The sequence below is a fragment of the Lithobates pipiens genome, unplaced genomic scaffold (assembly GCF_037356315.1).
Source record: "Lithobates pipiens isolate NorthernLeopardFrog02 unplaced genomic scaffold, aLitPip1_a1.2 Scaffold_13, whole genome shotgun sequence".
NCBI classification, from domain to species: Eukaryota; Metazoa; Chordata; class Amphibia; order Anura; family Ranidae; genus Lithobates; species Lithobates pipiens.
This window is the reverse complement of record NW_027507718.1, coordinates 349,982,372-350,008,154: the sequence shown is the minus strand read 5'-3', so window position 1 is coordinate 350,008,154 and position 25,783 is coordinate 349,982,372. Positions and strand designations below refer to the sequence as shown.

The 25,783-nt window shown below is 41.5% G+C and overlaps 1 protein-coding gene across 5 annotated transcripts in view; it reads right to left on the bottom strand.

Moving 5' to 3' along the window:
- Positions 1-25,783, bottom strand: part of GRIA2 (glutamate ionotropic receptor AMPA type subunit 2) — a 226,717-nt gene that overhangs the window by 45,852 nt on the left and 155,082 nt on the right. For all 5 annotated transcript variants that reach the window (XM_077477112.1, XM_077477111.1, XM_077477110.1 and 2 more), the window contains exon 12: positions 21,646-21,844. In XM_077477112.1, coding sequence (XP_077333238.1) covers positions 21,646-21,844 — 199 coding nt within the window. The remainder of the gene's footprint in view (positions 1-21,645; positions 21,845-25,783) is intronic.

The following is a 25,783-nucleotide window of genomic DNA, read 5'->3' as shown; positions in this document are numbered from 1 at the left end:
TACTTACGAATGATCCAAGTCTGATTTCAGATCTGGCAATACAGAACAACTTGGGATCTAGCGATCATAGGATGATCACATTTAGTGTAAATCATAGAAAAAGGAGGCATGAGGGAAGCACAGGAACACAAGCCAATATTTCTGAACTGCGGTCATTACTACATGGCATCAATTGTAACCAAATCCTAGAAGCATTCAACACAGAAGAAAAATGGGATTGCATATTAAACAAAGGTATCACACAGTGCATTCCAATGGGCAATAAATATAGAAGAGTGAAGGTTAAACCTGGGTGGCTAAACCATAATGCAAAAAGCCTCAATGAAGAGAAAAAAATGGCCTTTAAACAATATAAAGTGGGTGGGTCACCGTTAGCATTCCAACAGTGCAAGGAATGCAATAAGAAGTGTAAGAACGCAATCAGGATGGCTAAAAAAGACCACGAGAGACACATAGCTGAAGAGAGTAAAAAAAATCCAAGGAAGTTTTATAGCTTTAGTAACAGTAAAAAAGCAAATTCAGAGCACATTGCCCATATGAAAGACGAGGATTGGAGGATGGTTACGGATGACACAGAGAAGGCAACTGTATTGAATGCCTTCTTCTCCTCAGTTTTTGCACAGAAAAAGGAGGGGTATACCGACAGCGACAGTACTGTTAGTGTCACATCATAGGACATCATGGCTAACAGAGGCCAGAGTGAAGGAAAGACTTAAACTTAATACAAATAAATCACCAGGACCAGATGGCTTATGCCTCATACACACGATCGGACTTTCCATCAACAAAACCATGGAATTTTGTCCAAAGGGCGTTGGCTCAAACTTGTCTTGCATACACACGGTCACAGTAATGTTGGCCAACAATTACGAATGTAGTGCCATACTAGACATACTATATGGTTTTTCAGCTCATTAGCGCCACCCTTTGGGCTCCTTCTGCTAATTTCATGTTAGCAGAAGTTTGGTGAGTGTTGATCGCACTTTTCTTTTCGTGTTTTTCATTTAGCACTTTTCAATTAGTTTCCGAATGACCGTTCCTCAACCAGACGTGTTGCGGAATCGGACGAGATAATGTGTTATTTATTATTGGCCTTGGAGTTATTGGTTTGAAATGATTTTTATGGTTGAATAATGATTTGATTTGGTATATTTTCCATATTTTTGGATGCATAGATTGCAGTTTTTGGTTAAGTTCTATTGGCAGATAGTATGTCTATTTTTTTTTATGCACTATAAAAAAATGATGTAGAATAATACTTGGCTATGTGTTTTACTTCAAATGTTAATTTGGGAGTAGGCAGTTACATTTTAAAAAATACTATGTAAAATTGACAAGGGACACCAACATAGTTGTATCTTTGATCTTAAAAACTAGGGATAATAGTGTTGTGATAATTTGCACAAATAAAATAAAAAAAACATAATAATATTATTCTTGATATCACTAGAAAAAAAAGCCTTTGAAAATTTGTTCCCAATAACTCCATCGGTATAACCAGCAAAGCAGCTTCATTATTATGCCATTAAAGAAGAAGAGAATTGTGCGCTGCATTTGGAGATTTCATAATTTGCCATGTCACGATTGTTAATTTTCCATTACTAACGCTAGTTTACAAGACCGACCGCTTCTGTTTCCGAGCATGCGTGTTTGTACTTTAGACTTTTGTCCGACAGACTTGTGTATACATGACCAGAAAATCCGACAACACACATTTGTTGGCGGAAAATTTGAAAACATGCTAGCCAACATTTGTTGGTGGAAAGTCTGACAACAACTGTCCGATGGAGCATGTCACGTCCATTGATATCCCGTGATGGGAGATAGCACATGTTGACACACTGTGTGTTTTGTGGGTTTAGAAAATAACATTTTTGGAACTACACACATTTTCGGCAGGGGATTATAAGTGACATTTAATAGTTCTGCCTCTACGTGTCAGTGGCTTCAAATTTTGGCTTTTAGAGGGGTAAGATCACCCCATCTGAGGAAGGCAACAGCAACACAGTCTTGGGATACTAACATCTCATTTGGCCTTTACTTTACCAAACTCGAACTTTGTAAGTTCCTGAGTTAGGGATGTATATCTAATGTTTTCTAACATGCCTGTTTAGCCACAAAAAAGAGAAAAGGGTAAATAATGCAAAACATACATGTTATACACCAAGATGTTGGTTTGTTTTAAAACCTTAAAAAGCACATGTGAATCTGCTTTGAGTTATATGTTGTTTTCTAAACAATGTGTGGCTTATTATTTCAATGCTCAATACCAGTGTATCTGTTAAGTTGTAGTTACAGTGACAATGTTCACTTAAATGTGGCCAACTCTGGCAAATGTTATGCCTCCAAAAAAATTAAAGGGGTTGAAAAGCCATAATGTTTTTGAACTTCATGCATTAGATCCATTAATAACCAAAACATTGTGTCTGTGTAGCAGACCCACAGCACACCATAATAGTTAGCTGAAGAAGATCTTGTCACCTCATGTAGCAAATAAGGAATGTTTGCACTATTGTAGCAAGTGTCCAAAATAAAGGCCATTTGTGAAAATATTACACAGATAAGAAACACAGACAACAGTAGTTCAAATGAAATATGAGTTTAGAATCAAAGAAAAATGTTCCTGATTAGCTGAAATTTGCTGCAAGCCACTGCCCCTCTACCCACAAAATAATCCAGGTATTTTTGCCATAGATCTCTGGCCTTTTGGGAGGGCAATCCAGCACAAGCATTTTCTAGAACTGTCATCATGGCCACAGATGGCCAAGCTGCAGCCTCTTCAGCTGGGCCTGCCGTTGCAGGGCCCGCGTCAGTTGGCACTGAGGCAAGGTAGCTGCTAGCATTTTTCCTTAAAAAATGATGAAGTATACAGCAGCACAGTACCACATGGTTTTAAAAACAGCCTGAACCAACTTAAGAGGCTGCCAAAAGCATTTTGACCACCCCTCTGGCACAAGAGAGCCTGTAATTAAATATTCTCTGCTCTGGGGTAAGGTTGCTCATAGGAAACAGCTTCATAAGCTGTTCCCCCCGAGCAAAGGCCTCATCTGCAACAAAAACAAAATTGAGGACCTCAACATTCTCCTCAGCAGGTGGCAAGTTTAAGGTGCCATTCTTGAGCCATAAGAATGGCATAATGACTCCTCCATCAGAGTTACGACCGTTCTTCCCAACATCAAGAGACAAAACTCATATGTGGTAGACACTACAGCTAGCAGGACTATGCTGCAAAAGCCCTTATAATTGAAATAATATGAGCCAGAGTTGGGTGGTGGGACAATCCGGACATATTTTCCATCAATAGCACCACCACAGTTGGGAAAATCCCACTGATGATGGGACAGGGCTCCAACATCCTGCCATTGCTGTGGGTTGGAAGGAAACTGTGGATTAAAAAAAGAAAAAAAAAGAAATGACTACTTCTGCACATAACATTGCAAGCAGAGTTGACACAAACATGCTTGGCCAATGTAAGGATAAAACTTGTGTATTTAAAGACTAAAGTGTAAGGTCAACTTATCTTATTCCTCACCCCCTCTGGTGGCCCATTATAAAAATGTTATGGTGGGGAGGAGGTAATGGGTAGATATTTTGGACAGGTAACCCTCTCCACTTCCATGAGAGCTGTTTGCAGAAATAATGTGTGGTACTTTGGCCAGCCTCTCCTTACTTACACTATTGACAGCCCAGTGGACAGGTAAGAAGTGTCATCATCTAAAAATAGGTATACACACTGTACAAATTGCAGCACATTTGGACATTCTGAAATAAACTAACAATATAATAGGAGACAAAAACTTTGTATGTTACAATTTGAAGGTAATCAGGCAGGCCCTTGCACTACATGGTTTGGTGAATTAAGCCAGAAATATGAACACAAAAGAGGGATAATGTGTATGGGTTTTGCAAAGTCAGCAGATAGAGTATTTGTATCGGTTGACTTAGAATTTTTTTTGGGGGGGGGGGGGTTCACAATTTGATTGTGTCAAAAAAATGGCGTCTTGCACTCTGCCTGAATTTAAGGACAACAAGAACATTTGGACACATTTTAGGGGTTGTTTAGGGTAAGCCCAAAAATGTAACTGACAAAAAAACATTGTTAATTTACTAGGCTAGGTGTGTATGGGCCAGGATAGCGTGCTGGGGAGGTTAGTGAAGGAAGATAAGCATGTAGGCCAAAAAGAAGCAGGAAAAGCCTACAGCATGCATGAGGATAAAGAGGACATTCATAGCATATTCCAATGTTGATAATTATGGAATCAACAAAATAATACAAAACATTAGCAAACATTAATACATAGAATGTGATCTTAAAGGTAAAAACTTACCGAAATATATTCCTTGAATAATGGCTGAGCAGGTGTCTGGAATAATGATAATGATAATCCTAGAGCCTGGGGGGAGATCCCAGTTGTAAGCTTGAGGTCGTGGGGACTTCTCCCCGTTGACAAGTACCGCAAGGTGGCTATGAGCCTTTGCTCAGGAGTAATGGCAAGCCTCATGCATGTGTCCTGCTTCTTAATATAGGAGGTCACCAATGCCAAGAGTTAGTGAAAGCAGGGGTCCCTCATTCGGAGATAATTCCGAAAATCATCCGGACTATTCTCCTGAAGCTCCCGCTGCAAATTGGTCACGATTAAGCAACCAATTTTTGGTCCAAGAACGCCTCCTCCTCGTGTTCCTGGGCTAGACTTGGGTCAAAGCAATAACTTCAAGCCCAATAATAGCACATTCTATCCTCCAATTCTGCAACATAGCTGGTTGACGAATGGCCATTCAGAAACAAACTGAAAAGCACAAACTGAAAAGCACGAATCAACACTCACCAAACTTCTACTAACATGCAATTAGCAGAAGGAGCCCAAAGGGTGGTGCCTGATGATTGAACTTCCTCTTTATCGTCTCATAGTACGTCTAGTTGGCATACAATTGTGTACGTTAGTATGCAAGAAAAGTTCCTGGCACAAACCCTTCGGACAAAAGTCTGGTGCTCTGTTGGCCAACAATCTGATCGTGTGTACGAGGCTTAACACATTGGGGTTGGTTTACTAAAGGCAAATCCACTTTGCACTACAAGTGCACTGCAAGTGCACTTGGAGATGCAGTCACTTTATATCTGAGGGGAAGCTCTGCAGATTTTATCATCCAATCATGTACAAGCAAAAATGCTGTTTTGTATTTTCCTTGCATGCCCCCCCTCAGACCTACAGCGACTGCACTTGTAGCGCAAAGTGGATTTGCCTTTAGTAAATGAACCCTCCTGTCTCCAAATTGGCCTCCCATCAATAATTCTATGTATACAATCTGTACAATATTTAGATATTTTCTCCAAAAATAGTCTGATTTAAAGCCTAGGTTTTCTTATACAATCTATGAATGGTGGACAGTTAGATGTCTGATGGGTCTGTTCCCTCCATTCATGGGTCCTGTTTCATTCATTGAAGTTGTATGTCAGTAAGGGAATGCCAATAAGCAAGATGGCTCCTCTGGGCGGATTGCTGTGTGCAGTCACAGGCTTGTTCACTGTCCTTCACCTGCACTTAGGAAATGTGCACATGCTCATTCACATGCATTTATGCACTCAAGCGCACACATGCAGAAGCATTAGTGTACACATGCATGCACATCTCTGACAGATAGTAGCACCAAACAGGCTATTTAAACTGAACCAGTGCTCTCCTCCAGTTTTGTCTCATCTACAGTGTTCCCATGCAACCTGCATTCTGTTACTCTACATTTAATTCTAGTTACTGACCCAGCTTGCCTTGACCATTCCTTGGACCCTGCCTGCACTGACTTCAACTTGTCTCCTGACTTTTGCCTACTCTCTTTGCTTTTGCTGATCTGTTACTGGCCTTGGCCTGTACCCTGACTCAGTTTTCCTGACTCTGCTACTATTCTATCTGCTGCTGATCCTCCACTACAAGCATCTGCCTGCTACCTGTTGGTGCCTCACTAGTCTGCTGTCACCAGTGCCAGTCTGTTCCTGTTTGCTGCTGACCCGCCACTACCTAGCTTATCTGCTCTGCTGTGGCCCACTGTTGCCTTCCTGCTGCTTGGCCTGGCCATTCTATTGGCTTCCTTGCCAGCAAGACCTACAGGCACTCATGCCACTCTCCGCTACTGCACCACCTGTCTCCTCTATTAGGCGCCTGAGGCAGATGTGTAAAAGAGGGCTTCCTCAGCAGGTCAGGCTCTTCCACCAGGTACATGACACTGTAATAACAGCTTTCGTGAATGAAGGAGCTGGATGAAAAGGACAGGCATAGTTGGGCACTCATGATGAGAGCTTGTGATAGCTATGCAGTTCTATTAACCCCTGCCACACAAGGACATTATGGCAACAGGTTTGAAGGAAACATCAAAGGCTGGATTTCTACTGAACTAGAAGTCATAAGCACAGGGGACACATCACACTGAAGGCAAATAATGTCCCTTGTGCTTATTTGTATTTGTTTGTAAGTAAACTTAGGTTTAATTATTTAAAGTTAAATCTATTCACCCTGTCCCTCAAAAAGGGGAAAAAAGCTGCAGTGACAAGTACTTTCATTTTCCATCTTCTACACGGAAAAAAATAATTGTAAGGTGCAATCTGTTTGCTTCGCTCTCAAAAATAATGGACAGTCTGAAAAGGTTTTGAAAGGTGTGAATCAAATCTGTAAAACTTGTTCTTCCTCACCCTATGAAAAAGGAAGCCCATTTTTTGAGCAAACTGTCTGTTTACTCTCTCCCTCATAAACTGCAGTCTTGACAATGAAGGTTTTAAAGTTGCGTTGCAAAGATGTATGCAGTTTTCAACTCCAGTGTCCAAAACAAAGGCATTGATATACAATTTCTGATGTGAAATGCCTGCCTATTTTATCCCTCCAAAACTGCAGACTGTCTACTCCGGTGTGTTAGTTGCATTGCTAAACTGAATGCTTTTTCCATCCCGTGTGCAAAAACATACACATTTTTATTTTCTGATGCTAAATTTCTGTCCAATTGCTCAAAAATTGCACCCTATTCAAAAAGCCTTTTTTTGCTGTTGTGTAAACCTGTATGCTATTTGAATCATTAGTGTCCAAAAATAAAACTATTTTTTTATATGAATGTTAAGTGTCTGTTCAGTCCTTCATAAATTACCATTCTGACAAACTGTCACATTTGTTTCAGCTTTAGTTGTCAAAAGATGACAACTAAGATTGAGCAATTGGATTATTATATCTCCTTCTAAAAATTTAGGTCTATCCAATAAAGGTTTATAACGTGTCCTTCCAAAATGTTCCATTTTTGTTTTAGTCTTTAAACTTAGACAATAGCCCCATTTTTTTTATGTAATCTTCCCACTCTATCCCTTTAAAATAGTGGAATAGGAAAAGGCTTTAAGAGATCTGCATCAAATTTTTACAATGTTTGGGTCTATGTTCTGAAAAAAGACAATGGGCTCCATTCACAGAACCAGAGTGCATGCGGTATGTAGGTGTTCAGACACATTTTCCCTAAATATCGCATGTGATCCTGCAACTGTTAATTCACTATACCGTTTTGTGGTATTTACCACGAAACATTCAAAACTGTCAGTAAATACAGCATGAAAAGGGGTTAAAGTCAATTCTCAGAAAGAATAAAAATAATAAATGCATGTGGTAATTAAGTACAGGGTTGCTGATAAGGGAGTAGCACCAGTTCTCCTGCACAAGGCCCAGACCAGAAGGGGGGCCCAGGCAGCAAGGGAATCGGAATCAGATATGGACAGTAGAGGTAAAGCAGGGGGGGGGGCAAAGTAGAGGAACTGATCCCATGGGTGTCTCTCCCTACCAGCAGCTAAAAACTGGTTTCTCCTTCTCTCCCTCTCATTGGCTTTCAGCTGCTATAGGGCTATAGGGATAGGCACGCAGGGGATTGGTTCCTGTAATTGCTTGCCCCCCATGCCCTCCAATTCCCTTACCTATCCAGGATTCGATCCCCCCTACTGACTGCTAACAATTATGCTGCCAGGAATGATTCCAGGGAGGGGTAGGGGTTAGGAGATATGTGCTAGGATGGTGCTTTGTTTTTGGTTAGAGAGGATTTGTGCTAGAAGGAAGGGGACAGATTTTAAGTTTACCCCACAGCACAATTCATCTCCCCTCCCAAAACACACATATGTTCTAATCTCCCCTCCCCAAATCAAAGAGGTCATCCCTATTCCATCCACCCCCCTATCCCATTCTGGCTCCACCCACAACCCCATCCCATCTTGGCTCCATCCATCCCCCTGATCCCATCTCAGCTCCATCCACCACCTCGGCTCCATCCACCACCACGATCCCATCCCAACTCCATCCATTCCCCCAATCCCATTTCCCATTTCAGCTCCATCTACTTCCCTGATCTCATCCTGGGTCCATCCTTCCCCCCAATCCCATCCCAACTTCATCCATTCCCTGATCCCATCTAGCTCCATCCATTCCCCTAATCCCATTCCAGCTCCATTCATTCCCATGTTCCCATCCCCGCTCCATCTATTTCCCCGATCCCATCTCGGCTGCATCCTTCCCCCAATCCCATTCCGGCTCCATCCATTCCCCCAATCCCATTCTGGCTCTATCCACCACACCAATCCCATCCCAGCTCAATCTATCCCCCTGATCCCATCCTAGCTCCATCCACTGTGGTAGTATAAGGGCAGAGAGCCATGCTGATGCACTAGACTGTTCAGTGCTGGGGGGGGGGTGACTTTATATTTTATCGCAACAGGTGCACCAACCCCAGTGAAGTCACTGATGAAATTATAATTTTAATATCTTTGGGGGGGGGGGCTGTCAGATACAGTAGATTGTACAGCAGCCCTGATTAAGTAATGGTCTAGGTATGCAGTATTTAAAGAATGTAAAAATATACTACGTCCTTTTTTTTCCCACAAACAGAGCTTTCTTTTGGTGGTATTTGATCATCTCTGTGGTTTTTGTTTTTTGCGCTATAAACAAAAAAAGAGCGACAATTTTGAAAAAAAACAATAATTTGTACTTTTTGCTATAATAAATATCCCCATTATTTTTAAAGCAAATTTTTTCTACAGTTTAGGCCAATATGTATTTTTCTACATATTTTTGGTAATTAAAATCACAATAAGCGTATATTGATTGTTTGCGCAAAAGTTATAGCATCTAAAAAATAAGGGAAAGATTTATGGCATTTTTATTATTGATTTTTTTACTAGTAATGGCGGTGATCATCGATTTTTATGGGGACTGCGACATTATGGCAGACAGATCGGACACTTTTGACACATTTTTGGAACCATTGACAAGTACACAGCGATCAGTGCTATAAAAATGCCCTGATTACTGTGTAAATGTCACTGGCAGGGAAGGGATTAACACTAGGGGGCGATCAGGGGGTTAACCGTGTTCCCTTGTGTGTGTGCAAACTGTAGGGAGGTGGGACTGACTAGAGGAGATGACAGATGGTTGTTTCTAGCTAGTAGGAACACACAATCTGCCTCTCCTCTCCTCACAGAACAGGGATTTGTGTGTTTTCATACACACGTCCCTGTTCTGTCTCTCATGCCCATGATCGAGTGTGGTCAGCTGTGATCGCGACCGCCGTCCATGTGCATCAGCTTAAAGGGCCGACGTACAGCTATGACGAGTCGCGGGAATGTGCCGACCTGCCACGGTATAATGACAGCAGCAAGCGGTTAAAGTATACAGAAAGGAAGCTGTTTTAAGTTTTGGATAGAGTGGAGGTGGATTAGAACACCTGTCAGGGTTTTTTGCTTTCTGTGCCCCCATTAGGGAGATTATTATTATTATTATACAGGATTTATATAGCGCCAACAGTTTATGCAGTGCTTTACAACAAGAGGGCAGACAGTACACTTACAATACAAATCAATACAGGAGGGATCAGAGGGCCCTGCTCATTAAATCTTACAATCTAGAAGGGAGGGTCAAGTGGAAACAAAAGGTAATAACTGTGGGGGGTGGGCTGATGGAGAAAATGAAAATACAGTTGTTAGGTGAGGATAGGGTAGGCTTCTCTAAAGAGAAGAGTTTTCAGGGATCGCCTAAAAGCTAATAGACTGGGAGAAAAGCAGACAGATTGGGGTAAGGCATTCCATAGGATTGGAGAGGCTTTGGAAAAGTCCTGGAGGCGAGCATGGAAGGAGGTGATGAGGGAGCTAGAGAGCAGGAGGTCTTGAGAAGAACGAAGAGAACGAGTAGGCTGGCATTTAGAGATTGGGCTAGTGATGTAGCTGGGGGCTAAATTGTGGATGGCTTTGTAAGTAGTTGTTAGTATTTTGAATTTAATTCTTTGGCCAAGCGGAAGCCAGTGGAGAGATTGACAGAGAGGGGTAGCAGACACAGAGAGACTGGCAAGGTAGATGAGTCTGGCAGCAGCATTCATGATGAATTGAATAGGTGATAGACTATGTAGAGGTAAGCCAATAAGAAGGGAGTTGCAGTAATCGAGGCAAGAGATGACCAGCGAGTGAATTAAGAGCTTTGTTGTGTCATTGGTTAGAAAGGGGCGTATTTTGGAGATGTTGCGGAGGTTGAGGGAGATTCACCCTCTCTCTATTTGTCCTGTTTACCATTACCATTGAATGTAAAAGTAAAAGAAAATCACACATTTTGGGTTGTCTCCAGCTAAGTAATAGAGGGGAAATCTGATAACAAAAAAAAGTTGTGCACATAATTCTACTCTGCAGATTGCTCCATAGCTTAGTAAATGAGGTAAATCTTCACTTTGTAAAGAATACCCAATCACATGCAAGGAAAAAAATGCATTTGTGTTTGCACATGATTGGATGATGGAAGTCAGCAGAGATCCCCTAATTTACTAAGCTCTGGACTAACTGCACTTGCAAAGACCTTAGTCTATGTGCCTTTAGTAGATCAACCCCATTACGTTTAGTAAATCCACCCCTTTTCACCAAATTTTTGGAGACTTTTTGTGTATATATAAGCGTATACAGTACATCGTTTACGGCAAACCTCTCAATCAGTCCAAACAGAATACGATGTACGTGCATATCACAATGGTCTAATGCCTTGATAGAACATATGTTATATGTAGCGGGGATACTTTACTTATTCACAATTATATTTAGAGATATCTTTGGCTCAAATATTTGCAAGACACAATGGAAACAGGAATAGACAATTTTTCTTACAAAGGTGTGGAACTTTAGCTGTTAGGAGAGGGGTGAAATCAATTTGAAGCTTTAACGGATAGATGGATACGAGTGACACTTTCAAGAGCATCAGAAAATAATAATGACTATTCTCTAACAAGAAAAAACAGACCTATCCAAAGATATAGCAATGACTTCACCAAATATCACAGCAAAAATTACCTTAAAGCAGGGTTCCTCAACTAGGGTTCCTCCAGAGATTACCAGGGGAAAACAGTATCAAAAATCACACACACAATGCATCCGGAAAGTATTCACAGCGCTTCGCTTTTTCCACACTTTGTTATGTTACAGTCTTATTCCAAAATTGATTGGGTTTATTATTTTTCCTCAAAATTCAATATCCCATAATGACAATGTGAAAAAAGTTTGTTTGAAATCTTTGCACATTTATTAAAAATAAGAAACAAAAAAAAAATACATAACAACATTTGGAAAAAGTAAAGAGCTGTGAATAATTTCTAAATGCACTGCATATAAATACCCTTCCTCTGCCAAAAAAAAAAAAAAAAAAGACAACATTGTATTGATATTGGTGGAAGAAAGGTATTTATATATGTGTGTAATTTTTTATACTATTTTCATTTAATATTTGATATTTCTAAATATACTTAATTGAATTCAGTTGTTTTTGATACATCAATGTGTATCCTGTGAAAGCAACTTCCCTTTGACTAGTATTCTAGTCACCTTTTTTGACTAGAATACTAGTCACACTTTCCAGCAGAATGAATCGCATATGGTAAGATCAGTCGCATACAGATAACAGCTGGGATCTCCTCACACACCAACAGTGCACACACAGCACTGCTAGTCACTGGCTCCTCCTGACCAGTTTCATCACTAGACGCGTGACTTTTTCAAGGGTGTGTGTGAGTGAAGTTTACCCTTAGTTTATAGGTAATATTCAATATACTATCTGCGCAATGGTCTTTTTCTTTTGTTGTTTCATACTGCGGAAGTTCTTTGAAAGTCAGAAGCCAGTCCATGCTAAAGAGCAGCTGAATATATGATAAATGCATTTCTATCATTGGGGTTACTCATGGAAACCTGTCTAAACTCATCAATCACTAAAGACGTTACATTTCTTCACAGCAGTATGCTGTCCTATTGAGATATTTGTGCACTGTGGTTCATCACATTATTATTTCTAATTTTTCTTTATTTTTTATTGTGTTTAATAATTTATCATCACATTGATATTTAGTTTTAGGATTATGGTGAAGGATGTTATGTTATTTATAATAGGCTCCATTTGCTTATTTTGCACTTCATTTTCTGTTGCCTTTGGACACCGAGGCTCCCGCCGGTGCTTTTTGCATCTCGGGCATCACTGTGGGCTCAGTCTTTTCCGCTACACTATGAATTGGCTTTACACACCGATTTGCATGTGCGTAATATGGTCTGACCTGAGACGTACCGCCCACCTAGCATGCTGGCAGCCTCACAACATCTGATGTCATTACACCGTAATTCGCGGTTATACCGGACGCTGCTTGTATGGGGGGATTGTCTGGCAGACGAGACGCACACCTGGCATACAGTTGATCAGTATGGTTCATCACCTGTGCTGGCTCCCCCGATCACCTGATACCTACCAGCCCGAGCCATTGGACCATGTCCACATTCTGGGGGTATACCATGCGATCCTCCCACCTTTTGTAAGCCAGGCAAGCTCAGTTCTCCATTGCTGCACAGTCAGGACCACACAACATCCCAGATTTGGGATATTTACATCAAACGGCAACCATAGGTAGGTACTTTTATGGATCTTGTGTCCTTCTGCCTTCTCACTGCCTCTATTTCCTGCTGCACGGGCAACCCTGACCCGTTGGGAGTGGCAGGCTTGCATCATGATACCCCTTATGGTGACACATCCCCATGCATGCATCTGCATGACATGGTGATGCATTTATACACCTTATGCAGTGCCTTGCAAAAGTATTCACCCCCTTGGCTTTTTTACCTATTTTGTTACATTACAGCCTTTAGTTAAATGTTTTATTAATATGAATTATATGTGATGGATCAGAACACAATAGTCTAAGTTGGTGAAGTAAACTTAGAAAAATATATACATAAAACTATTTTTCAAAAAACTGATAATTAACATGTGCGTATGTATTCATCCCCTTTGTTATGAAGCCCATAAAAAGCTCTGGTGCAACCAATTACCTTCAGAAGTCACATAATTAATGAAATGATGTCCACCTGTGTGCAATCTAAGTGTCACATGATCTGTCATTACATATACACACACCTTTTTGAAAGGCCCCAGAGGCTGCAACACCTAAACAAAAGGCACCACTAATCAAACACTGCCATGAAGACCAAGGAACTCTCCAAACAAGTAAAGGACAGTGTTGTTGAGAGGTCCAAAAAAGAAAAGAAAAGGAGGGCGCACCAAACTAGTGCATTACCACTAGTAAAGCTTTATTCAATAAAACACAGCAAAGTATATACTCACAAACGAGTATTGATAGAAGGCATAATCAATAAACCAAAATCCACTATTCTGAACATCGACAAACCAGTACCTGATGTCGAGTGGATCAAACGATACCTCAAGATGGCTGATGTGTTTCAGGGGAGAACTCCTTTCTTCAGAGCCTAAAACAGGCAATGGCTTCTCACATACGAACACCCCTATATATATATATATGTGTGTGTGTGTTTGTTACTATGTGAAGCTGGTTACACCACATATTGAGGAACTAGACACCAAAGCACAGGAGAAATTATTTTTCATGAGAAGTACAGGGTTAGGTTATAAAAAAATATCCAAATCTTTGATGATCCCTAAGAGCACCATCAAATCTATCATAACTAAATGGAAGGAACATGGCACAACAGCAAACCTGCCAAGAGACGGCCGCACACCAAAACTCATGGACCAGGCAAGGAGGGCATTAATCAGAGAGGCAGCACAGTGATCTAAGGCAACCCTGGAGGAGCTGCAGAGTTCCACAGCAGAGACTGGAGTATCTCTGTACGCTCCATAGTGTTGGGCCACAAAAAACAAAATGACACGTTTCGAGTTTGCAAAATGGCATGTGGAAACTCCCAAAATGTACAGAGGAAGGTGCTCTGGTCTGATGAGACTAAAATTGAACTTTTTGGCTATCAAAGAAAACGCTCGAAACATTGGGACTCCTGTGTATACGCACATTGTTTGGCCTCTCATTGGGAGATCAACCGTGTGTCTCAGAATCTAGCTGTTATGTAACTATTCAGTTTGACTAATTTGTTTTTAGGTTGATATACCTTGTGTACCTATTCTATTTTTGCTTTTTACTCAATACATTTTTGTATATTTTTATACGCTTGTTACTCCCCTTTCTGGTTACTACCCTTTGCCCAAAAAATCCCCGGGGCAATTTGAAATTTTCTCTAAAAAATTCTATGAGCTATTTTACCACAAATTGGAAAATACTGCTTCATGTATGACGCCCAATGTGATTTCTATCTCCATTCACGTCTGTTGGATCTTCCTCTGACATACAATCTTAGCAAATAAGGCGTACATGCTCTCCAGCTAATTCATTTTTTTGGCTAGTGGCTCTGAAAAAGCACCATCTAATATATATTTTAGGATGACTGAACCAGCTTAGTCTCCCCTTGTGGCATTGTGGTCTGGTAGAAACAGATGGTATGCTGCATATTTGTACAATATTTCTAGCTCTTGGCTGTAGCATAATAAACTGAATGTTTACTATCTAAATACAATATGCTCCATCTCTTACCCTGATATAGTGGCCAAGTACAAATGCTTGCAGAGTAAGTGAGCAGTGAGTTTCTACAACATTTAGGGAACCTGTGTTTGAAATATCATATTATAATTGTTTGTTCTTGGAAAAAATTCACTCATCTCTGCCTCTTGCATTGCTGCCTTGGGCCCCAATCAAACTGCTTTCATGCTCTCCAAGCTACTGTGTGATTTTTTAATTTTTTTGCTTTTGTCTCTAAAACATGGCATTGTGATTTTCTGAATTGTTTGTCATAAAAACTACCTCAGCTCTTCAATGTGCGTTTGTGGCTTGGAAGTGTTTTGATGCACTCAAGGATGAGCTGACATTTTGTTCAAATTTGACCATGCAAATATTAAGACATGCAATTTAAGTGATGCTACAATGTGATGTCACTGATGGTGTCCCCAAGAGTCATAATGTTCTTTAACCACTTGGGATTGTATACTCCAGCCAGTACTCAGTAAGTCACCTGGGAAATTAACAATTTTACTAAAGCCATGCTGCAGTACCTGTCATCCCAAGGTACTGGCCATTGGCCTCTCTAACTTTTCGTATCGTTCCTTTTTCCCCTTATAGGTGACTCTGGCATGGGTAGACAGGCTCTCCTATGCCTCCACCCCATGCCATCTGGTTATAGTATCACATATTATGGCTGCAGGCTGCTACCTTCTCTTTCAGCTGGACTGCCCTTCCTGGGACCTTTAAACCTTTCACATCTAAATTACCAGGTGTTTGTTGTGTCCTTCACTCACACTATATATCACTTGATCTCACTCCCTCTTCACCCCTAGCCATAAATTTTTCTTCCTCTCCCCTCCCCCACATTCGCCTTTTCCCTTCTCCCCTCTTTCCCCTTCTCTTGTTTCCCTTCCTTTTCTTTTTCCTCCTTCCCTTTCCTCTCTTTTTTCTCCCTGCTTCCATTTCTTCCCTGTTCTGTTTTCCAACTAACCCACCCCACCTACACCTTCACAACATCCTGCCTCTAAGTTTCCCCTGACTAACCCTAACTTCCACAAACCGTCACCCCCACACCCCCCTCTCCCTTTTCCGTCCCCCCTTTTCCTTCCCTCCCCTTTTTCCCTCCCCATCCCATCACTTCCCAACACTTCACCACGTCCATTTCGCTACATTTCCCCATTTTTTCATCCCCCTACTTTCTTTAATCCACTTATTGTCTTTTGAACACTTTTTTCACGATTTTCAGTTTCTTCACTTTATCATCACAATTGAGTCCACTCTTTCATCCATTTTCACTGCTTGATTTTTCATTCCGCTCCACAATACCATTAACATACCTACTGTCTTTTCACTGGTCCACCATCTTGTGGCTCTGAAGGCCCATGTTAAACCTACCCTTTTTAAAACGGGCAGACTCCTGGCCTGGTTGGCCAAAGAGAGGGCTTCAGTGGCGCATATAGCCAGGATTAGAGGGGAACGAGGTGAGGTGATATCGGACCCCTTTCAAATTAACGCTCGCTTTGTACAATATTACAAGGCCCTATATGCCCCCAGGGAGGTTTTTACTCCGGAAGCACTTGGCCACTTTCTGGACCGAGTAGACTTCCCGCTGCTCTCTGATGCTGACCGTAGCCGCCTGGAGGCTCCGATCTCTCTTGAGGAGGTCCAGGCGGCTATTGCCTCCCTCAAGGTGTCAAAAACTCCGGGCCCGGATGGCCTACCTGCAGAGTTTTATAAAACACACGCTGAAATACTTGCACCAAGGTTCCACGGCCTACTTCGCACTATGTTAGTGGAAGGGAATCTACCGCCCACTATGTCCGAGGCGGTGATTGTCGTTATCCCCAAACCGAATAAGGACCCTGAATGTTGCTCCTCCTACCGCCCGATTTCGCTGCTTAATGTTGACGCAAAAATCGTGACAAAGATTTTGGCAAATTGGCTTAATTCCGTAATCTTGACCCTAGTCCACGGTGATCAAACGGGCTTTATGCCGGGCAAAGGCACTGACATTAACATAAGACGCTTGTATACCCACATCTCCAGGGCTAGGACTGGGCGGGGGTGGGGAGTCGTTGCGTCGCTCGACGCGGAAAAAGCGTTTGACTCTGTTGAATGGCAATTCCTCTGGGGAGTTTTAGAACGCTTTCACTTTGGCCCTAAATTTATATCCTGGATTCGGCTGCTTTATAAAAACCCCGTTGCCAGAATTCGCACCAATGGTACGGTGTCTGCGGAGTTTACGCTGGGCAGGGGCACGAGACAGGGGTGCCCTCTGTCCCCTGGCCTCTTCGCGCTGGCAATCGAACCCCTGGCTATACTTTTAAGGGCATCGGAGGAATTTGAAGGGCTGCGGGTGGGCCCCCTTAGAGAAAAAATTTCGCTATATGCGGATGACGCACTCCTGTACCTTCCTGACGCATCCGCCTCCCTGCAACAGGCTCTGTGTATCATGGAGGAGTTTGCTTCCTTCTCGGGGATTAGGATCAATTGGGATAAATCCTTGCTGTTCTCACTTTCCCAGAACCCTCGAGACGTGACCACGCCGACGCCCCTGAAATTTGTTCACAAATTCCGATACCTGGGGATAGTGGTGCGAGGGGATCCCAAACATTATCTAGATGACAATGTATACCCAATCTTAGATGACCTGATTGCCAAATGCCAAATGTGGAAGTCTTTGCCCTTATCACCGGTGGGTAGAATCAACCTCTTAAAAATGACCTTTTTGCCAAAGTTCTTGTATGTCTTTCGGAACACCCCTACCCCGATCCCAAACTCCTTCTTCCTGAGGGCTGATCGGGTGATCACTTCGTTTATTTGGGCCGGAACGGTACCCAGGGTGGCGAGGACTGCCCTTCAGCTGCCCCTTTCTGCTGGGGGGCTGGCCTTGCCGTGCCTGAAACAGTACTACTGGGCGGCGGTGTTGGTGACGGTGCGGTGGTGGTTTGTGCAATCGCGGTCCAATCCGTCGGTCAACCTAGAGGCGGCCATTTTGGGGTCCTATGCTGCACTTAGTAATCTGGTATTCAGGGGCCCTAAAGCCCACCCAACAGTCACGTCAACCATGGCAACGACGGTGCGTGTGTGGATGCAGGTGTCGAGGAAACTTAACGGCCCTCTTGAGGTCTCACCTCATACGCCGTTGTGGGGCAATCCGCAGTTGCAACACTTCAACTCTATCCCAGATCCTGCACTGTGGGCCAAATATGGCATTACGACCGTACAACATGTTATGCCTAGGGGGGTCCTCCTCAATTTTGACACCCTCAAGGCGGATTTCGGGCTACCGAATAAAATGTTTTTTCGATACCTGCAGCTGCGCCATGCGACACGGGCCCAATTCCCTACCCCAATCTCTATCTGCTCACACCAGATTGAGAAGTTTCTAATTTCCAAATACGCGGATCGTATCCTCTCCTCCACTTCGGAACCCGTGGAGGAGTCTGCGCTTTTTTGCAAGTGGAGGCCTGATATCCCGTCTCTGAGAGGGGAGGACTGGCAGGAGGGGATCCAGAATTATATCCCCCTGATGATCTCTGCACGAGATAGGTACATTCAACTGAAGTTTCTTCATAGGGCCTACTACACTCCACAGAGACTCTCGAGAATATACCCATTGTGCTCTGATAGATGTCCGAAATGTGACACAGCGGTTGGGACATTTATGCATGTAGTGTGGGAATGCCCAGCTATTCAGACCTTCTGTAGGGAGGTGGTGGGGGTTCTGAACTCGGTATGGGGTCTCTCGGTGGGGATGGACCCTGTGGTCCTGCTTTTGGGGGTGTGTGACGGAGTGGTGGTGGGTACACATAAACAACTGTTTGTATTTTATGCGGCATTTTATGCCAGGAAGACCATTCTCCTTAATTGGAAGAAGGCTGACCCCCCTGAGATTTCTCAGTGGAAAGGGTTGATTGACTCCGCTCTTCCACTATACAAACTGACGTATATGAGTCGGAAATGCCCGTCCAAATTCGACAAGATCTGGGGATGCTGGGTGGGAGTATAGATGGTACACTCTGAGGGTGGTTGGTTATTGGGTCTGCGCTATTCTCTTGCATCTATCTGATCAAGTATGGTTACTGGGGGACGAATGTTGTACTGTTGTGGTCTACCTTTTCCTATGAGCTGCTTCCGGGAGCCTGGATTCTGTTCTCTCCCCCCCCTCTCCCCTCCCCCCCCCCTCTCTCTCTCATCCTCCTTTTTTCCTTTTACTCAAATTCCTCTCCTCTGCTTTTTGACCTACACCGGTTGATATGTAATGTCTGATAGAGCGATTGTACACTGAACACTATGTTATGTTGTATTGTACGATGCACTGTTGTATTGTACCAATGTTTTCTTTTTTCCTCAATGGTGATAAATAAAAACATACCTGTTAAAAAAAAAAAAAAAATCCAGTCCATCATGTTTTTTAGCTCCCCCGAGTCGCTGCGGGGGACCCTCTTTTTGGTGGTTACGCCCTGCTGTCAGGGCCTGCCGGGACATGGGTAAGTAGTTTTGCTCTCTCTCCCCCCTTTCATGTACTAAATAAATTTGTTTAAATGTTATGCTATCTTTCATTGTTCATGCCTTAGGGCAGTTATACTGCTCTTTGATCATCTGTTAATTAATTCACAGATGTCCTCCTGATGAAGCGGTCATTGTCCGCAAAACTAGTCGAGTTGTTTCTGTGATGAATTGTCCCACTGTGATCCCCCCCTTCCAGGGGTTAATTATTTTGGTGACATATATGAATTGTTATCATGTTTTTATTTGTAACTGACCATTAATCTTGTATTAATAAAACCTCTTTATATATTTTTTACAATTGTATACCTATCACATATTTATACTTTATTGTTTTACTGTACCACAATATTCCAATTGCCCTCATGTCCTTTGTGGTAGCCTGGCTCCCAATCCTTCATGTCTTTAAAATGGTTATAACTCGAGCTGTAATGGCTGAGTTATCATATATGGTTTTTAAGATGTGTGTGCCTTATAATTTTGGTTTGGTGTGGAAATATTTGGTGAAAAAGACATGAATGTAATGTGTGTTATGATATTGGTTTAAAGATCAAATCATTTATTGCCAATAATAAAAGGCAGCAGCCGATTTCAATCCATTAAAAGTATGTCTAGTGTTTTTTATTAAGTATATTATTAAAGGGTATTATATGAATTATTTAAATACTGTCTATGATCTAATTGCTGGGCAACATAATGCCATTTGGAAACAAGAATGCTTTCTACTCTTTATCATCAACACTATATACTCAGAATCTATTACCCAAAAAAAGACATACTGTATATCAGTGATTCTCAACCTCAGTCTTCAAGTACCACCGACAGGCTATATTTTCAGGTTTTCCTTTACTTTGCACAGCTGCTTTAAATCAATATCAATGACATGGTATTCATAAGAGCAATTTTATCTAAGGGAAGTTCCCAAAACATGGCCCGCTGGGGGCACTTGAGGACTGAGGTTAAGAACCACTGCTGTATGTGAGGAAGTCTGTCACCTATGTAAAAGTAATCAAGCAACTGCAGAGCCGCTCTAGATCACTGTAACTGAACAGCCGATCACCAGTTGTGAAAAGTGGTAAAAGACCAACAATAGAGTGGGTGATGATATCAGACAACAAGCCTTCCCCAGGAAGTTCTAAAGTGTTCATGAAAAGTTTAAAAAAATTTGGGCAGACTCCTCAGCAAGATATATTCCAGATTTAGCAATGGAGGCACAAGTTAAAGTATACCTCATTTTTATTTTTTAAATGAATCAAATCTTTCAATATGTAAGAACCCATTACCACCATCACCACCACACCTCAGGACGGTATTGATGGCATATTGGTCACGTGGTTCCTGCTGAAAGGGAGGATCAATGTTTAGGCAGAGGCACAACAACTCCACCAGACTCTTCATAAGGGAACACATGACTTGGCGCTTGTGCTGACAGGCTTGGGGTTGTGCCAATGAACAAACTGATTTCAATCGACAACAACTGTTTCAAGCTTCTTTTGCATTCCTATTGACTCTTGGGGAGTGAAGCAGATCTGAAGTGAACAACAGCCCATTGACACATACTGCTCTACAGATTGGTTTTCATTAAATAAACAGACATAGCATAAGATATCATGACTTCTATTTTATCTATCCTTATCTAATGTTTTCCTCTTTACTATTGTCAAAAGAATTATAACAAGAAAAAAAAGCACATGGACATGAAGCAGCTCACCAGCATATACCATATTACTACCAAGCCTCTTAATACCTAGGTTCACATCACAACATAATTCTAAAGTCAGGGGGTTTTTTCCATTCTGAACTCCACAATGCTTACTACTGCAAAGTCAATAAAGTGAAAAAAAAATTTAAAATGTTTATTTTCCTTTGCAAGTTATCAGTAGCATGAATGTAAAAAAAGAATGTTGTTTTAAAATATTCTGCAAAACTGTGAAGCAACTTCACATGCTATAAAAAAAGCTTTCCTCAAACCTTCATAAGTGTAATAATTAATGACCTTATTTGTAGAACATGCCACAATTATTTTTAAGGCAAGATATTGTAACAAAAATACATAATTTGGGAAAAGATACCTATTCCATTTTTCTACACATTTATCTATTAATTTTAAAATTTAAATACATATCAAAGTAAAGCTTCCAGTGGACACCTTTTGAGCAGCTTCATATAAACACGGCTATCATTATTTAAGAAAAAAAAGTTGCAATGTTGTATTAAACATCTTAATTGAATGAAAACAGCAGTTTGAAAATGTACACTTACCCTAAAGAACTCTTTGGTTGACCCTGAATCCAATGTCCCATAGGCAATTTCTGTTTGCTTGGAAAGGTCTTCTGCACTTTCAATAGGTGACACCATTCGTTCCACAGTAAGAAAGGCAGCTAAGTTAGCCGTGTAAGATGAAATAATGATCAAGGTAAAGAACCACCACACACCTCCAACAATGCGACCAGATAGGGATCTAACAACAAGTATGAAATTTGTGTTTAAAATGAAAAGAGTCTTAACAGAGTAACATTACAAATTAAATAAACATATAAAATGGTTACAATCCTCGTTACTCTTTGAACCTTTCTGTTGCTGTCACTATAATAATGTATAGCTTTGCAAAAGAACTCCTCTTTAGAAACCAAGAAAAGGAACTGCAACAAAACTGAGAAACTGATATGTTAATGAAGCATAAATGAAATTGCTCAAAATTATGCCTTTACAAACAAAGAAAGTACAGTAATTTAATTGATTTGCTCTAGTTTTAGAAAATCTTTAGTCTTGAAAAGTAGAGCTTTTGTTGCTAGTATTATTATTGGTATTCTTTAACTAAATATTATGGATGAAAATGCAACTTTGGAAATAAGTAACATCTTTACCCTGGAGAATTGTTGCCTTGCCTTGGTCAGATGTGATAAATCACTTCTTCCAACAAAGGGAAAGAGCCGTTGCATTGTTTACAGTACAGTACCAGATTAAACAAAATTTTAGAAGTAAAATTGTACTTATGCCACATACAGTACTTTCTTCTTCTGTTAGATGGTATGAATAGTCTGGTATGTAAATATCTAGCAGAGATGATATTGTGAAAAAAGTTAGAAAATTAAGTTACTTTAGAATAATTTCAACATTTTATTTTTACCAGCTTTTAAATGATCTATGGTACCCAAATGAAACGTTCAAATTATGCTTGTTGCCATGTGGGAACTGTAGACACAATGGAATGTTTCTACTAACATTCCATTGCCAACTCTCCATAAGTGTAGACAGTTGTTGACAGACCTAATAGAAACAAGCCAAATGGGAACATTCATAATTGGGCAGAAAGTATACCACTACATTTACTTTCCTTCATCATTATTTAAAATTTGTGAGAAACACAAGGTATAGACAGACATATAAAGCTATGTTCTATGAAGCATTATAACAGCAGTGTAAACATGTTTCATTTTTAAAGCAGTGCAAACTATGTCCCTGATCACCTCATTTACAACATTCCAAATTGTCACAACAGAAGTAAACAATTTTTTTCACTTAACACAGGAAGCAGTGTTAGAACCCAGTGCATCAAGCAAGATGTTATTAGACTGCTACTGAGTTGACTGTGAAATGTTCCTTGGCAACTGAAAAATGTTCTTACTAAACAGTGACCAGCAATAGTAGAGTATATCTAATCAACAAACCTAGTTCCTGCACCAGTATCCAAGCAAACCATAATCCTAGTCCTCAATTAAAAACAATCGCTAGTATAAATAAGAAATTACTGCAATTGCTAGTTGTAGAACCATTTATATCTAAAATACCCAACCATAAGACGACAATGCAAAACTTCTCAAAAACAAGCTTACTTGTGATGATCTGTAATGGTATGGAAACAAACCAGTCTGATGCTGGATATTCAAGGTTACCATTAGGAATGGGCCTAACTACTCCCTGTTGGGTTCGCACCAGAACTTCCAAACATCAGGAAAGTTCGGAACCGAATAACGAACCCCATTGCAGTCTATGGGACCCGAACGTGAAAAATCAAAAGTGTCCATTTTGAAGGATTATATGCAAGTAATTGGGCATACAATGGTTATGGGGGTCTGGGTACTGCCCTGTGGGGCATGTAACAATGAAAGAAATTAGTGATCAGTGATTTATTGATGCTTAAAGTGAAAGTGTAAAAATGAAAAATTCCTTTCCATATAGTGCCTGGAGGGTCCCCTTAGTCCAGCTCTAAAGTGGCACATCTGTACTGTGTATAGAAGCTGCTGCAGCAATAATTGCATTTATAAAGCCCTTAAAGCTTTCTTTATTTTGTAAGCAACTGCTTGGGGAGCCAGTCTATATGATGAGGCCACAATGAAGTGCACAAGGAACAAGATTAGAGATTTAGCAGACAGATAGAGGTATCTCTGCGCCAGCCAATTAGATAAATAAAAAAAGGTTAATCAAACCCAAAATCACAGAAATATTTATATGGGATAGTGCTGCGCAATGTAAAAGAAGTAGAAAAAAGACAAGAAAGAAAAAAGAAAGGGGGAGAAGAGGAGGGGGGGGAGGGGGAAAGAGAGGGGGGAGGGGGAAGTAAGGGGAAAAAAGGGGGTTGGGAAAAGGGGAGAGAGGGAGGGGTGAATATGGTGATATAAGATTGAGACAATTTAAGGTCGATGTGACATACACCTGTGAATGTACTTTTAACAGTACTCTATTTTGTAATATACACTCCTTCCACTAAAAGAAAAAAAAAGTTTAAAAAAAAATGTTTAATTAAATTAAATGTGACATCTATCAGTGAATATTCATGCGGAACTATAACACGTATAAGGACATAATTTTGGGATCTTAAAAAATTCCCATACAGGTTATTGCCATATAAAATGCATAACATGTGATAATCCAAAAGATATAAAAAAAGTGCAAGTGACAAATATAAATAATGTCCGTGCAATCATTGCAAGCAATGTGTAAACTTCACAATAAATGCAATATACAAAGTGTCCGTGCAATCAATATAAATAAATTGTGCAAAACTGCAGATGACCAGAGGTATCCCAGGTAAAGTGCTGGTGCTCTTAAATGGTGCGGAAATGAATAAGCGGTGGTTCTCTTTTCCTTCACTCCATTCAATAAGTAGATGTGTGTCCCCTTACCTTACTGCTGTAAGGTTACAGCATGAACATGGGTTATTAAAGCCTTTCTGTGTCCCCAAACGGGGTGTCCCCGAGGCGGTTTCGCTATATGCACTTATATGTGATTTCTTTTATCCCATAAAATACAATGGATGTACCTCACAAACAGCAAGAGAGATGCTTGATAGTGCAGTATGTTTAAAACTGGATATTTTATTAAGGTAGCGTAAAAAGAAGGGACTCACATTTAAAAACAAATAACTAGGCAGAGAACAGAGACGAGCGGCGAGCTCGTGTATGTCACTTCCGGTATCTCGTTATTTCCAACGCGTGTTCGTCACAGTAACGTGACTTCATCAGGAAGATTTCCCGATGAAGTCACGTGACTGTGACGAACACGTGTCGGAAATAACGAGATACCGGAAGTGACGTATACGAGCTCGCCGCTCGTCTCTGTTCTCTGCCTAGTTATTTGTTTTTAAATATGAGCCCCTTCTTTTTACGCTACCTTAATAAAATATCCAGTTTTAAACATACTGCACTATCAAGCATCTCTCTTGCTGTTTGTGAGGTACATCCATTGTATTTGATGGGATAAAAGAAACCACATATACGCCCCAAGTGCATCTAGCGAAACCGCCCCGGGGACACCCCGTTTGGGGACACAGAAAGGCTTTAACCACTTGAGACCCGCGCTATAGCCGAATGACGGCTACAGCGCGGATCTCCTTTTCCGGGACTACGTCTATTGACGTAGTCCCGTGCACGAGTGGCCTGCGTGCCCCCTGAGGGGTGCGCGCGGCGCGCTCTGTGATCGGCGAGTCTATGAGACTCGCCTGATCACCGATCAGAGCAAGGGGTCGATCCCGACCCCTTATCACGTGATCAGCTGTCAGCCAATGACAGCTGATCATGTGATATAACGGAGCCGGTAATCGGCTATTATTCCTCCTCGCGCTGACAGCGCGAGGAGAAAAAACAAAGAGCCGATCACCGGCGGCCGTGATCGGGACATCAGTCTCGATCACGGCCAGCCCTGCCAGTGCCCACCTGCCAGTGCCCACCTGCCCCCTGCCAGTGCCCACCTGCCCCCTCATCAATAAAGATGATTAAAAAATAAGTGCCACCCAGCAGTGCCCACAGTGCCACCCAGCAGTGCCCACAATCTGCCTTAACAAAGGTGCTGCACCCCAGTGCCACATATCCATGCCCATCAGTGTCATCTACCAGTGCCCATCAGTGCCCAGCAGTGCCACCTATCAGAGCCACCTATCAGTGCCCATCAGTCCCATCTA